At 44.9% G+C, this 16,756-nt stretch overlaps 1 protein-coding gene across 1 annotated transcript; it reads right to left on the reverse strand.

Annotated features, from left to right (window-relative positions):
- Positions 1–14,265: 14,265 nt before the first annotated feature.
- LOC124652685 (zinc-finger homeodomain protein 3-like) lies at positions 14,266–16,549 on the reverse strand. The gene is made up of 2 exons (XM_047191723.1): positions 16,115–16,549; positions 14,266–15,550 (listed from the first exon to the last, which is right to left on the reverse strand). The coding sequence occupies exon 2, from the start codon at positions 15,464–15,466 to the stop codon at positions 14,597–14,599; it is 870 nt and encodes a 289-aa protein (XP_047047679.1). The 5' UTR covers positions 15,467–15,550; positions 16,115–16,549; the 3' UTR covers positions 14,266–14,596.
- Between the last annotated feature and the right edge of the window lie 207 nt (positions 16,550–16,756).

A 16,756-nucleotide genomic window follows, 5' to 3' on the forward strand; every position in this document is an offset into this window, starting at 1 on the left:
CTTCGGTACTAGCGTCAATAAATGGATACGAGGTAAAAATCACCAAACAATACTTAAGGAGACTACTTAGCCTTAATGGCTCACTCAAGATGATCTATCATCATCACAATCATCACTCAACATCATACTAGGGTTTTCTTATTTAGTGTTAGGAAAATCATTTCCTCTCATTGAAAATTACTAAGATTTAATTTCCTCAAATACTAGAATATGAAATCATGGGGACCAAAGTCACCAATTCATATTTATCCATTTGGGGAAATGATTTAAATGAGATACTTTATCTCATACAATTTAAATACTACTTTGGCAAATATTTAATATTCTCAAGTAATAACATATGGGGTCATGAAGACTAATGTCATCACCTCACCTTGAATTACTTGGGAATGTGATTTAAATGAGATGCTACACCTCATAGGTTTTAAATACCATTTTTGAAATAAATTAAATGAGCTAGAAATGGCTACATAGACATTATTTGAATCTAGCCCATGATCATATGAAACAACTATGTTATATTTTTGCATATTCAGAAAGACAATATGACATGTGATTTTTGAGAGTTGGAATCAACTCAAAATTCATTATGGTTGATTTTTAATAAATGTTTGAATTTTGAAAAGGTACAGCCTTGTTATTTTTGTTGCAACTAATCTATAATGAACCAAAGGTTGAGACCAGTGGGGTTTGCTAGAGAAATTCATAAGATTTCCAGAAATACAAAATTTATCAATTTTGGCTAAGTAGATTTTGTTTTATTGAATTTTGAATCAAGCACCAGTATTCAAATTTGGTTTAAACAAATAAAAGAAATTCAAACAGGTGGGCTTCGGCGGGAAACTAAACGGGCCAGCGTGAGAGAAAGGGAGAAGGCCGGCCAGCAGTGCGTCTCGCACATGCGGGCCGCCTAACAATAGGTCCCACGCGTCACTGGCTCATCGACACCGAATCGGTAAGTTTGAAAGTGGGTCGTAGGATTAGAAAGGGGATCGACGGCCGAGGCTCCTCGTCCCTGACGGCGAGAGCAAACCCTGGCCGCGGCGGAGAGGGTCGACGGCGGCTTACCGGCGCTCCGGCGAGGCGCGGCGAGGCGGGCGATCGGCGTGGAAGGCGACGGCGAGCTCAGCGAGGGTCGAGGGAGGGGCTGAGGTGGTCAGAGTCGTCGCCTCCTTCTGGCCACTGCCGCGGTAGGCTCCGACCAAATTCCGGCAAACCAGGAAGAAATTGGGACGGGCGAGTGTGCTACGGTGCTCAGTGAAGAGAGGGGAGTGAGATGGTGTGAGGAGTTCGTGCAGGGAGGCCTCTATTTATAGGGGCGACGAGGTGCTGCGGGGCATGGGCATGGTGATGGTGGTGGTGGTGCTACCGCAGCTCAAAGGCGTGGGCGAGGACGCAACGCTGTTCACAATGTCATGGCGATCGTCACGGTACTCTTGGCGCAGAGATTGGTGGACGGGAGCGTGCGGGCGACGTTGTCGTCCTTGCAGTACCGTGGCGGAGGTCGTGGATGATGGCGACGGCGACAGGGCAGGGGAGCGAGAGAGGAGGTGTCTGGCGGCTAGCTGGTGTCGTGGCGATGCTACTGGCGAGCGCTGACGGCGAGGCGAGGGCTAGGTCAACGGGGCACCGTGGCGCTCTGGCGCGCTCTGGGGCGTTTCCATGCGCATCATGGCGTCCCTGGGCTGACATGGGCGTGTCTGGTACTGACCTGGGCAAGCCTCTCCTTGGCCAATGGCTGGCATGAGCAGGTGCAGGGGAGTGAGAGGAGTCTCCAGGACATGATGATGTAGGCCAGAGGTGAGAGGATAGGAGTTGGCATGGTGGAGTGGCATGAGCATGACATGAGCAAGGTTTGGTCAAAATCTCTCCTTGGAATAGTGGGGCAAGTGCATGGTTTGGTCTAGGGGATGTAAAAGGACAATGATGATCACAAATGAGCTCTGGTTTAGGCAAAAATCCAAAGGATAAAAGGATGTATGCACATAGTCAAATGGTGCATACCATGTGTTTGATGAAATGGCCGCATGAACATTTATTTTGAATTTTGCCAAAAAAATTCTTGGGTGTGAGTCTAATAATGTTTGGCATCTCCTGGTGGTCTTGGTTTGAAATTTGGAAAAGTTTTGTGAAAATCAAAATTGGGGATGATCTAGAATCTGTTTCAAAGTTGCCACTTTGAATGTCATTTATAAGAATTTGAAAGTACTTCTGCAAGGTTGGCAAGCTCCAAAGTGATCACCTGATGTGCTCTTGGATGAGGTGCAAAGAAATGAGAAAGTTTAGTTTAGAAAAGATTAACCACAGGGGTCCAAAGTGGGTATCATGTTAAAATTGTCACATATGACCATTATCAAATGTGACTTGGTTTTTGATTTTCTTTTTATTTGTTTTGCTTTTCTTTGACTCAAATTGTATTCTTTTGAGTTTAGAAATGTTTTCAAACCATTTACACAAAATAATCATGGCCTAGGTCAAGATTTGCAAATATGGCCAAAGCTCACATATGCTTTTTCTTTTATTTTATTTTTATTTTGCTTTGTTTCTTTTGGACTCCAAAGTGCAAGGTTTAGGGTTTAGGAACCTTTCCAAACACTTCACACAACAATCATGGCAAAAGTACAACATACATGCATTCACACTATGCACCCTTTTTAAAATCAAACCAAGTTTTTGTTGGCTCCAAAATTTGGAAAAAGGGAAATTCATTTTCGTCTTTGTTTTAAAATTTGGGATGTTACAAACCTTTCCCCCTTAAAAAAAATCTCGTCCCGAGATTTAAGAAAATTTTGGATCCTAAGAGAGATTGGGCAAATTGGTAACAGGAAAACATACCATGGCATTGGGTGCTTCCTGGGCTTCTGTTGCACTCATGCGGTAGAGACAACCGTTGCGGTTGTTCGGGTCCTTCCAGTTGAGACACGGCGCTGTTGCTGGGCAGGTGCAGTGGTATTGGGGCTATCTTGGCCATTTTCTTGGGGCACTCATTGGAGTAATGACTAGTAACTCCACATTCATAACAAGTCACAGTTGACTTGCCCTTTGGGGCAATGGGTACAACATTGCTTCCAGTCCTTGGGGCAGTGTTGTTGTTGTTGTTGTTGTTGTTGTTGTTGTTGTTGTTGTTGTTGTTGTTGTTGTTGTTGTTGTTGTTGTTGTTGTTGTTGTTGTTGTTGTTGTTGTTGTTGTTGTTGTTGTTGTTGTTGTTGTTGTTGTTGTTGTTGTTGTTGTTGTTGTTGTTGTTGTTGTTGTTGTTGTTGTTGTTGTTGTTGTTGTTGTTGTTGTTGTTGTTGTTGTTGTTGTTGTTGTTGTTGTTGTTGTTGTTGTTGTTGTTGTTGTTGTTGTTGTTGTTGTTGTTGTTGTTGTTGTTGTTGTTGTTGTGGTTGTTTATGTTGTTGCTTCCGGGCTTCGGGTGTCCTCCATTGTTGTTGGTGAAGTTTGGACGGAACGTCGGAACAGGTGGCTTGTTGTATGTTGGTGCAAATCCTGCAGGTGAACTGGTGTGGTACTTCTATGCATGGTTGGATCCATTCTGATGCATCATTCTGCGCTTGCGGTTCTCATTGGCTTGGTGAAGCTTCCCTTCCATCTGGATGGCAGAGTCAACGAGGGCTTCCAGGTCAGCAAACGGAATGTTCACTAACATTGTCTGCATCTCGTCATGCAGTCCATTCAGGAATCTTTCCTTCTTCTTATTGTTAGTGTTGGTCTCATCAGGGGCATACCTAGACAGAGTAAGGAACCTGTCATGGTATTCCACCATGGACATCCTTCCTTGTTTGAGTTCGCGGAACTCATCCCTCATCTTCTTAATCAGACCCGGGGGCACATGGTATCTGCTGAACTTGAGCTTGAAGTCTTTCCAGATCATCATTTGTCCGGCATTCATTGCACGGGTACTGTTCCACCCGGCTCTGGCAGGTCCTGACAAGTAGTGGGTGGCAAATAGTACTTTCTCCGCAGCTTCAACTCCTGCAACTTCCATGTTGTTCTCCATTGATTGGAGCCAGTCATCTGCATCTAAGGGCTCATCCGTCTTGCTAAACATTGGGGGATTAGTATTCTGGAAATTCTTCAGCTTGGATCCAGGATGATCCTGATGTCCATGTCCTTGGTTGTTCTGGGCTAGCTGCTGCAGTACGACAAGGTTGGCTTGCCGCTCAGCTCTTTCGACTTCTCTATCTGCCATCATCATTTGTAGCATCTGCAGCATTGCATCTTGGTTGGTGCTGCGGGTTGGAGGGGCCATCTGAACATTGAGGTAGATCATAAGATAAGAGGGAATTTTCTATGGTTTGTTTGGTTTAAAGTTTAAATAGTTTCAAAACTTGAGTAGTGCTGAGGTGGTAAAAACCAACAACACTTTTTAATTCATTCCAAACAACTCACGTTACAAACTAACACACCAATGGTTTTAAGAACCATTTCCTCGTTCTACGATACATAGGGGACTGATACAAACTCACACCTACGCCAGTGCTCTAGTGATACTACTCTTCCTTCGGAATGGTGGGTTCTCGTTCTTCATGGGTAATGTGCTTGGCGAAAGGCGCGGGCGTTGTCCAACTCCTTGCGGGTCTTGTACAACATGAAGTCCAGGTATGCAACATAGTGGTTCATCTCCGGGTGCGGTGGCATGGTTATTAGCCTTCCCATGGGGTCATGTCTTGGGTAGTAAAAGAAGCGAGTATTCTTGAGCTTGTTCACATTATGTCCACACAGACGGGCAATTGCTTCTTGCATGGCCTTGGCTATTCCATCCTCCAATTGTCCCCCCTCACAGAAAACCATATGGTTTCCCAAATTGGGGCTCCCAGCTTTCCTCTCAGATCTGCAGTAACTTCCCACTGAGGTTGTCTTCCCGACTGATTATTGAGTGGCACTCCAAAGAACTCGGGATACGGGCGTCCTAGATATTCAACTAGTTGTGTCAAATCCTTCTTGAACATTAGGTCTCCTTCGTGGTCAAGCTGATAGAACTCGTAGTTGTACTCCATCTGTGAACCATTTAGGATGAGTAAGTTAGTGAAGTGGTCAAGTGTGCAAAATTTTATGTAGAATTACAAGGAAAAGTAGAGCATGGATTTCTCATTTTGAAAAGATCTTAGGGATAAGAGTGAGAATAAGTTTGCATAACTATTCACTTCATTTGTTTTGAAACTAAGTTTTTCAGACGTCCATTCTAACTAGGGCCTCCTAAGGTCAAACAATGGCTCTGATACCAACTTGTCGACACCCGGATTTTTCATTCCAGATGCCTATTATGCCATACATCGCAATCCCAGGAATATTGTTTTTGCGAGACATAATAGATTGACATCACAGAACATCATTCATTACAAACCATAATCGTCTTACAACAAAGGATCTCATGATCCAAGTCTTACAACAACAGTTGATCTAAGGATCAATTACAAAACACACAGCGGAAGAAACGTAGTAGCGGTCCATCTGTTCCACAGGCAACGCTTGACGTCAGGAGGTAGTCCTAGTTATCATAGACGTCCTGCTGTCCATCCTCCTGGTACTGGTTCTCTTCTTCATAGTCTGGCCATTTGAATAGCCAGGGACAAAGCCATGAGTACTTTAAAGTACTCGCAAACTACCACTAATAGAAGTACTAGTAGCTCTAATCATGGTTCTAAGCTTCTAGGTTTATTTGCACAAAGCTAGTTTTATTTCATAAACACTTACTAGTCAAAGACTCTTTATTTGTCAAACACTCTTACTCAAGTGGGAACATTAGTGTCATTCCCACAACTTGGTGGTAGTCAAGTCAAGTTCACCTTTCAAGTTCAAGTCACAAGTCACCAGTCACATGTCACATTTTTGAAAATTGTCTGATGACGGAACAGTATGGCCTTTCCAACTGTCCATGACCGTGGACGCGGCTATTCGAATAGTTTAACACTCTACAGAGGTCGTACACTTGTGCCATAATATGTGCAATAATCCATCGGGGGTAACTGGCCCTGATTTATCACACTCAGTGTGCGGACTACCAATCATAACCTTTCATTTACATACCCTAGTACATGCACCTCTCCCTATGAGTTTGGCCTCCCAGCCATGGCAAACCGCCATCCTGGGAACTGCAAAGGGCTTGGGTCGGACATTCACCTCATTTCACATCATTTCACTTTTCACGGAGGCAGCCTCGGCATAACCCCTATGACGCTTGTTCAGAGGGAACCCATACTAAAATACATAAATTTCCAGTTAAGCCCTACCCAGATTCAGGTATTGTCGGGGTACTTAATAATTGGAATGGTATCGCATCCGAACCCAACCATCAGTTTTTGTCAAAGAGTCACATTGTTCACCAAAGTTCATATTCACCTTCAAAAACTTTCAATAGAATGACTCATCATTCCAAGGTTTTCAAAGTCATTTTGATTCACAAGTTCCCATCTAGAGTAGGCCATTTTAGTTTTAGCACTAGCAACTAATCATGAGGGGTGCTAACTAAGTTTTTGCTCTCTAGGCTAAGCTTGAAGCTCTTGTAGTATTATATCTCTAGACCAATATCAATTATAAGAAAAAGCTTTGGTAAACAAAGTAAATGATTGCAAGATAAAAACTTGGGCTTGGATAAATCCTTAAATAAAAGAATATTGCAAGGGTGGCTTGCTCTAGTAGAGCTTGCTCATAGTAATATCTTGTATTGGTAATAGCTTGCCTTGGTTGGTGTATTGATCAAAGTGTTCCTCTTCTTCTTCGTAGAAGACTTCCTCCTCCTCGTAGCCTTCGGTACTAGCGTCTATAAACGGATACGAGGTAACAATCACCAAACAATACTTAAGGAGACTACTTAGCCTTAATGGCTCACTCAAGATGATCTATCATCATCACAATCATCACTCAACATCATACTAGGGTTTTCTTATTTAGTGTTAGGAAAATCATTTCCTCTCATTGAAAATTACTAAGATTTAATTTCCTCAAATACTAGAATATGAAATCATGGGGACCAAAGTCACCACTTCATATTTATCCATTTTGGAAAATGATTTAAATGAGATACTTTATCTCATACAATTTAAATACTACTTTGGCAAAGATTTAATATTCTCAAGTAATAACATATGGGGTCATGAAGACTAATGTCATCACCTCACCTTGAATTACTTGGGAATGTGATTTAAATGAGATGCTACACCTCATAGGTTTTAAATACCATTTTTGAAATAATTTAAATGAGCTAGAAATGGCTACATAGACATTATTTGAATCTAGCCCATGATCATATGAAAACACTATGTTATATTTTTGCATATTCAGAAAGAAAATATGACATGTGATTTTCGAGAGTTGGAATCAACTCAAAATTCATTATGGTTGATTTTTAACAAATGTTTCAATTTTGAAAAGGTACCTCCTTGTTATTTTTGTTGCAATTAATCTATAATGAAACAAAGGTTGAGACCAGTGGGGTTTGCTAGAGAATTTCATAAGCTTTCCAGAAATATAAAATTTATCAATTTTGGCTTAGTAGATTTTGTTTTATTGAATCTTGAATCAAGCACCAGTATTCAAATTTGGTTTAAACAAATAAACGAAATTCAAACAGGTGGGTTTCGGCGGGAAACTAAACGGGCCAGCGAGAGAGAAAGGGAGAAGGCCGTCCCAGCAGTGCGTCTCGCACACGCGGGCCGCCTAACAATAGGTCCCACGCGTCAGTGGCTCATCGACACGGAATCGGTATGTTTGAAAGGGGGTCGTAGGATTAGAAAGGGGATCGACGGCCGAGGCTCGTCGTCCCCGACGGCGAGAGCAAACCCTGGCCGCGGCGGAGAGGGTCGACTACCGGCGCTCCAGCGAGGCTCGACGAGGCGGGCGATCGGCGTGGAAGGCGACGGCGAGCTCAGCGAATGTCGAGGGAGGGGCTGAGGTGGTCGGAGTCGTCGCCTCCTTCTGGCCACTGCCGCGGCGGGCTCCGGCCAATCCGGCGAACCAGGAAGAAATTGGGACGGGTGAGTGTGCTACGGTGCTCAGTGAAGAGAGGGGACTGAGATGGTGTGAGGAGTTCGTGCAGGGGAGGCCTCTATTTATAGGGGCGACGAGGTGCTGCGGGGCACGGGCTTGGCGATGGTGGTGGCGGTGCTACCGCAGCTCAAAGGCGTGGGCGAGTACGCAGCGCTGTTCACAATTTCATGGCGATCATCACGGTACTCTTGGCGCAGAGATTGGTGGACGGGAGCGTGCGGGCGATGTCGTCGTCCTTGCAGTACCGTGGCGGAGGTCGTGGATGATGGCGACGGCGACAGGGCAGGGGAGCGAGAGAGGAGGTGTCTGGCGGCTAGCTGGTGTCGTGGCGATGCTACTGGCGAGCGCTGACGGCGAGGCGAGGGCTAGGTCAACGGGGCACCGTGGCGCTCTGGCGCGCTCTGGGGCGTGTCCATGCGCATCATGGTGTCCCTGGGCTGACATGGGCGTGGCTGGTGCTGACCTGGGCAAGCCTCTCGTTGGCCAATGGCTGGCATGAGCAGGTGCAGGGGAGTGAGAGGAGTCTCCAGGACATGATGATGTAGGCCAGAGGTGAGAGGATAGGAGTTGGCATGGTGGAGTGGCATGAGCATGACATGAGCAAGGTTTGGTCAAAATCTCTCCTTGGAACAGTGGGGCAAGTGCATGGCTTGGTACAGGGGATGTAAAAGGACAATGATGATCACAAATGAGCTCTGATTAGGCAAAAATCCAAAGGATAAAAGGATGTATGCACATAGTCAAATGGTGCACACCATGTGTTTGATGAAATGGCCGCATGAACATTTATTTTAAATTTTTGCCAAAAAAATTCTTGGGTGTGAGTCTAATAATGTTTGGCATCTCCTGGTGGTCTTGGTTTGAAATTTGGAAAAGTTTTGTGAAAATCAAAATTGGGGATGATCTAGAATCTGTTTCAAAGTTGCCACTTTGAATGTAATTTATAAGAATTTGAAAGTACTTATGCAAGGTTGGCAAGCTCCAAAGTGATCACCTTGATGTGCTCTTGGATGAGGTGCAAAGAAATGAGAAAGTTTAGTCTAGAAAAGATTAACCACAGGGGTCCAAAGTGGGTATCATGTTAAAATTGCCACATATGACCATTATCATATGTGACTTGGTTTTTGATTTTCTTTTTATTTGTTTTGCTTTTCTTTGACTCAAATTGTATTCTTTTGAGTTTAGAAATGTTTTCAAACCATTTACACAAAGTAATCATGGCCTAGGTCAAGATTTGCAAATATGGCGAAAGCTCACATATGCTTTTCTTTTATTTTATTTTTCTTTTGCTTTGTTTCTTTTTGACTCCAAAGTGCAAGGTTTAGGGTTTAGAAACCTTTCCAAACACTTCACACAACAATCATGGCAAAAGTACAACATACATGCATTCACACTATGCACCCTTTTTAAAATTAAACCAAGTTTTTGTTGGCTCCAAAATTTGGAAAAAGGGACATTCATTTTCTTCTTTGTTTTAAAATTTGGGATGTTACACCTTTCAACCCCCCCCCCCCCCCGTCGTGGATCGCCTTTTTAACTCTGTAAAATAGAAATGAAAATGATAGAAAATTCAAAAAATAAAATCTTTTGAGATTCCTGTATGTTACGCAACCTACTATTAGGGAAAATTAAGAAATTCAAATTTTCACTTTTTTGCAAAAAAGGTTTGAAAAATGGTAAAACCACATTAACTTTTGCATACGACTTTGGAAAAAAACGTATAATATATCAAAATCATCGTGGGAAAAAAGTTACATCCGAATTCACCAGGGTTTACCCCGTTAGCCAATTTTTAGATTCTCAAAATTCCAAATGAAAATATGAAAGCAGGTAGATTTTAGTTTTTGCTATAAATTATGGATTTTAAATTTTTTTATTTTTCAAAAAAATTATATTAATATTTAGAAAAGATTAAAAAATATTACTATTACTTTTACCCAATTTTTAGATTTTGAAATTTTTAGGTTTTGGTTTGGCAAAAAATAAATATTTAAAAAACTAAAAAATTTAAAAAATTAGAAATAATACAAATTAAAAATTTAATGTTTATTTATTTATTCAAGATTATTATTACATCATTACTTTTGTTTATTAAAATAATTATTTGAAATTCAAACAATAAAGAAATGTGACATCCACCAACATGTTAATAGGATTGATATGATACTAGTATCACATACATGCGCGCGAAGCAGTTGGATGCGGGACGGGATGGAACTAGGAAGTTAAGCGTGCTAGTGGTAGAGTAGTGGGAGGATGGGTGACCGAGTGGGAAGTTTGACCACGAGTAAGTAATTTGACTAGAGTTAGTTGTAGTTAGAGACTAAACTATGCAAATAACTAAAATAATAGTAAATCTGAAAAATTGAAAAAAAACGGAGTGGAAAATCCTGCAACCGGGACTAAAGGGGAGGGGGGGCTTTTAGTCTTGGGTATTTAGTCCCGGTTGCACAACCGGGACTAAAGCCTATTTTTCCACTAGTGCGAGATGGTCTCCATGACCCTCCGCCGGTGGAGACAACGTCAACACTGCTACCACCACCGCTACTGCTCACGCTGCACCGTAATGTGATTTTGTCTTCTCTCTATCAAATATTGCTAGAGTTTCTAGTTCTAGCGTTTAGAGTAGATGTGATCGGTTTATCATATTTCGACATAATATGTTCATGTCTTTTGTTAGTTTGCACGATTGTTGTAATTACTGTTTGTATGATCATGCTATACCAGTTATTATTTCGAATTTGCTTATATATTCAACACCAGAGCTAACAACTCATTTTTAATTCCCAGCCCTTTAAAATGTTTTTAAGCGTTTAAGCTTAACATATTTTGGATATCAGTACGGTCCAAACTATTCACATGTTTTCCCCTAAATCTGCTTAACCAGAGGAAGGAACTCAGGGTTCTTCAAGCAAGAAAGATCAAAACGAAATTCTCTGCTCCTTTTCACTTTAGGAGTTTCTCCAGAATCAAGGATTAACAAATTATGATGAGATTGGTCTTTTGCTACCATTTTAATAGTAACCAATCAGCCAATCAGCAGACATTAGCACCCTGCCTAAGATACGAAGCTGATTCTTCCTACTTATGTTAGGATCGTGATGGGGACGGACCGGTCCTATCGGTAGGCTCGCGGGACGAAGCAAGGAACTGAAACCCCTGGCGCCTACGTGCGCCCTGTGTGGTCAGCAGGTGAGGTGAGCGTCGGTGGAATCGACGAGGCATGCAGCACGCTGATGGCGCCGGCCGGTGGGTGCAGCTCAGCAGGCAGCAGCTGATGTGCCTCGCATCTCTTCTTCTCTTGATTTGGCCCATCACGTAAGCAGAGCAGGAGGAGGAGGAGGAGGAGAGGAGGGAACCACTGATTTGATTTGATTTGATGGCAGCGCACGTACGTAGCATCTCTGTTCCCTTGCGAGACATCTCAAGAGCTCCACTACTGTAGGAGTACGCTCTAGGGTTAATAGCCATTACCGCCTATGGAATCTAGCTAATAGCTACAGAGATAGAAAGAGAATCTTGGCTCATAGAATCTGTGAGAAAGAAGAAGAATATGTTTGGGATGTGATATGAGAAATGAATCCAGGATTAGGTTAACTAGTTCATACTGAATAATCTTCACTGTCATGTAGTATGATCCAACTGGTTGGTCAGTGCTGGCTGCTTCCCGAAGCTGCGGCAACCAGATTCTGCACCCTACCAGCAGCACAACCCTAGCAAAACGTCCATGTCTATCCCGCTCCCGCCTGGCCTGCAAATGTTGTTTTACTACGTGCTACGTACTCGTCGCTGTAGATTATTACTCACAGGACTGGTGGTTTCTGACGGAATCACAGTGATTGAAGACCGTCTGATTGATGTTTAACGGAAGAAGAATGACACGTCCGAAGGGGGTGCCCATGCATATATGTCCTTGTGGAGATCTGACGCCAAGAACATGGCATGGCACGGCTGCCTCAAAGCCTGATGGCTTGCCTTGCCAGCAACCGCAACTCAACACACACGACACATGGGCCTTGCAGCGGCATGGCAACAGGACGGCATGGAGCTCTCTGCTACCTGCTCGTGCATGCATGGATTGGCAGGGTACTCACTCATCTTCACTTGGAGATGCAACAACAACGGCAGCAGAGTGGTAATTGCGTTACTACAACTTTGCAGTGTCGGTAAAGACGTTGCAATAATGCCCTTTCTAACCAGCCACCATCTTTCCGAGATCGATGTGTAGTGTATCCAACACCTCTGTCGAGCTGCCGTACGACGTCCGCTTGGAACGCGGGAGTTTCATTTCACCGGCGACACTGTAATTCCTGAGTGATGTGACAAAATAATCGCGTGTTCCAGATATACTTAGTGCCGGCGTTGTCCGTTTCTCGTCTTCGTCTAGGCGGCTAGGGCCAACGTGCAGGTCGGAGCGGCGGTTCCGGTTTATCGCCTCCATCGCCTTGGGGCCGACATGGATCTGGGAGTGGCGGCTCCGGATGTTGCCTCCGCCACCGTGTTGCGTTGAGGTGTTGGATTTGGTCGCGAGGGTCACTTGGTCACCCACTCGTGTTGGGGCGTGGCCTCTCGGTGCCGGCGTGGTGCATTCTATAGTGTATGGTTTTCTACAGCTTTTCTGAAGTTCTCTTTTTTGTGTGAAAGAAGTTCTCCTTGTCAACTTAATCAAACAAAGGCATTGCCTATGTTTGAGGAAATATATAGTTGCAGCTGTGTTTTCCTGTTTGTTCTTCAGGAGAAGTAACTAATGCCAAGGTCTGCGAAAAGCCAAGTGAGCTTGCGCCATCTAGTCACCGGCACTCGTTCATCATCGTCATGATTACCAGGAAGGCGCGTGTCTGACTGATCACTTCTTCAGATACTCGTAGAGCATAGCATGTACTACCCATGGGAGATGATGTGATTCGACTGTTTTCAAAGAAACGAAGCAGTGCTCTCTATCTCCCTTGTTCTCTCTCTCTCTCTCTCTCTCTTACTTTTTCCTTTGCAAAGTGCAATGGAAGTCTTAGCTGTATAAATTTTTTTTGGGGGATAAAGGTTAGCTGCATGATATGGTTCCAGAGAAGCTTGACAACACAAGACACACTCACATCATGTTGCTTGCTTCATGGGGAATTGAAGCACTATCAAGCACCACTGATGCCAGACCAAACCTTCTAATAGATTCTCGTTACGCAGCAGCAAACAAATGCGCTAGGATCAGATCATGCATGGGGCTTCAGCACTGACATGACAATCTTGTGTTCAAGTATCCAACACTTCCCACACCACGTATTATGGTGATTCAGTCGGTTAACCAGCTTCTGTTTATTTTACTACTACAGTGACATATATTTAACCCACTTTTTTACACTTTCATCGCTATTTTCGTATTCCCCTAGGCGAAATTAATTTCTTGTCTAACCCTCTCGCAAAACTATTTCAAAATCTGACCCCTAATTTCGACGGCATTGAGAACATAGTCGAAGTTGTGCAGGTCGGCGCCAAGCCACATGGGGCCGAACTACCAAGAGTGTTTCTTTGTTGTTTTTCCTTGGCGGCCACATGCACAACTTCAGCTCCATTTCTAATATCGCCAAACTAAGGGGTTAGATTCTGATAAACAGTTTTGCCATGGGGTCAAACAAGGAATTAGTTTTGGCCATGGGTTAGATTTGTCAAAGAAAACCGCTATTTTCTATAGCAGGTTATAAGGTAAGTTGGCCACTTCTCAATTCAGCTGCAAAGTGATTCTCAAGTTAACAGCAAACTAACAAGCTATGCACTGGGATTAGACATGAGATCCTTGATAGTTATGCGTAGCTGAATTCATTTCCGCAACAGCAAGACATCAATTTTCTCATTGGTTCAGGGGGGCCACCATGCACACTACACACACTGCAGATCTTGCTTGCTGTGCGTAGCTGAATTCCCCCCACAGCATTAGCCATTTTTGGATCACTTCGCCACATGCTTCCCTGCTCCCCTGCACACCCACAACTGCCATGGCCCCCAACCATAATTGAGAGCTAGTTTTGTCAAACAAATTCACCAATCATTTGTCACACATATATATGGGCCATCCCATTATCAAGAATATGCGCAATCCGGTTCTAGCTAGCCTCTAAATTATACTAGTCTAATCAGAGGCCAGGTTGATGAAGCTACAACCACACACACACCATGAATTAATTAGCGGCTCACTTCTTCACTAGCTAATTTTTTTTTTGCTGGGTCTGTGAAGTTCCCTCTAGGTACTAGCTGTTGATTCTGTACGTTATGGAACAAGACACAATATCATATCATGAACAGTGAACATGATGAAAGCTACAACACATGAACAAGTGATTAAGTTTCACCTCACCCCACATTGAGGTAGTAACTCAAACTGTCAGGAGGAGAACTACTGACCAATCAGTAACTCACTTCACAGCCTCAATTAATTAAGCTACTGAAACACTAGACACCTAGTTAGACACGATAGAATGAAGAAGAAAAAGGAACAAGATCGAAGCCAGGAAACTGATTAAGCATCATTTTCTGATGGAACAGTGGGATGCAATGCAGCTAAGCTAGAATGATCAGCAAGAATTAACGGTAAACGATCTCGAATCAATTCTCGATGTCGGTTTTACTCGAGCCGGAGCTGCGGCGGGCTCGGGCTGGTGCTCCGGCCGCAGGAGGGGTCTCCATGATCAACGCCGGCGCCAGGCAGATGGTGGTGGTCCTGCAGCTGGTGATGGCGGCGGGCGAGGGTGTGCTTGTTGTTGTGCATCCACACCTTGAGGACGCGGCGCTTGACGCCGACCTCCTGGCAGAAGCGCTGCACCACGGCGTCCTCCAGCTTCTGCAGCCGCCAACCGACCTCCTCGGCGAACCCCAGCATGCGCGCCTTCTGCTCCGGCGTGAACTTGGTCCGGAACCGCTTCCGGGCCGGCGCCAGCGGCCGCGCCGCCTCGTCGGACTCCGAGGTATGCATGGCGCTCAGGGGCATCACCATGCGCGTTGGCGGAGCGTGCGCGGCCATCAGGAGGCCGCCGCGGTGGGCGGCGAGCGGGCTCAGCGGGCCCATGAGGTGGTGGTGGTGGTGCATGTGCCGCGAGCCGGCGCCGTCCGTCTCCTTGCGGTGGAAGTTGCGGTGGCACCCGCAGGCGGAGCACCGGAGCGCGTCCAGCGAGCCGTCTTCGCCGGCCGGCATGAACTCCCCGCACCCGTCCGTGGCGCTGCCGCCGATGGTCGCCGCGTGGTTCTTCAGGCACTCCCGGTACCTCGCCCCTCCCCCGGCTCCGGTGGGCACCACCGCCACGAGCTGCCGGTTCTTGGTGTACTCCTCCTCAGCGCCGGAAGCTGCCATCGCCGGAGACGCAGGTGGCGACAGATGCCGACCATTAGAGCCAGCGTGGTGGTGGTGCTCATGGTGCTGCAGACCGAGGTACGGCGGCGCGGCGGCGTGCATTGGCATTGGCATTGGCAGCTCCCCCTGCGCCCCAGAAAGATCCATGTGATCCTCCCGGCCGGCCTTGATCGTCGTCGTAGCTTCACTCTTCCGCAAGAAGATGCTTCCAGCTCCTGTCCTGCGCTGCTACTGCAATGGCGCACGCGTGCACACACACACAAAAGCGTAAATGCAAAGTTGGGGGGTCATGTAATGATGTATTGCAAACAAGAATCTACCACTCCTTGGGAACCTCAGAAAAGAGGAACAAACACACACATAAAGGTCATAAAAAAAGAAGCAGATTAATCTGTGGCCTCCTAGGGATCTTGGCTACAAGATACTACTATAGTTGCAAATCCCAAAATGGAGATGACTGAAATAAATATTGTGGTTTTAGCTTGGGTTCACCGTGGTAGAGGAAGATTACTAGAGGCTTAATTTCCTCAACTGATTCAGTAGGCTCATCTGCTGTAGCCTAACATGTAATATCCTAGTACATGGACCAGCTAGCCTTTGAGCTCTCCTCCTAATCCTGGCTAATTGCAGGCCCTCCGCTCATTGGCACAGGAAACAACTCACAGCTACAAACAAATGAGCTCTGTCCTGCTGCTTCCAACAGTAGTGGACAAACAAACAGAGTGGAAACAAAAAAAATGCAATGAAGTGAGAGCAAAGAGTTGACACACAGATGTGGATGATGAACAAACAAACCTTGGACTTGCAGTTGCAGTGTATCAAGGGCTAATCAAATCGATCAGGAGGGCATGCAGAGAGGAAAAGGGAGGGAGGGAGGACCGGAGGAGCCCATGCATGTCTGTCTCTCCTCAAATCTTTGATGCTTCCACCATGGCAATGAAATTAAAAGGAAACAAAAGATTGAGAGTTATGGAGGGAGGCAGTTAGGGATGTGAGTGAGGGAGGGAGAGTTATGTCTGAGGTGAAGAAGGGCTTGTTGTCATAACAGAGAGATGAAGGAGAGAGAGGCTAAGAAAAATACTAGTTTCCTATGTGCTTGCTTTGCTTGCACTACCAGGCATCCAAGTTTACTTCACAAATCACAGGGAGGAAGAGAGGATGTGTGGGGGAGATGGAGGGAGGGAAGAGCTACAGGAGCTGAACATTGTCCGTCCCCTCCCTCAACTGAGATTTTTTTATTGCAAAACATTCACAATAATTAATGTTTTTCTGCTTCTTTTCTTCTAAGAGAGGGAGACAGGGATTTGCCAGAAAACGTGTTTAAACATTTAATCCTATGGCTGGTGTTAATCTGGAAAGTTGAATGTCTCCCATGGTTCGGGTGATCGTGTTTGACTGTTTGCGCCAAGTTGAGATTTCCTTTTATTTGTAATACCA

This window comes from Lolium rigidum, chromosome 5, assembly GCF_022539505.1.
Source record: "Lolium rigidum isolate FL_2022 chromosome 5, APGP_CSIRO_Lrig_0.1, whole genome shotgun sequence".
Lineage (NCBI taxonomy): Eukaryota > Viridiplantae > Streptophyta > Magnoliopsida > Poales > Poaceae > Lolium > Lolium rigidum.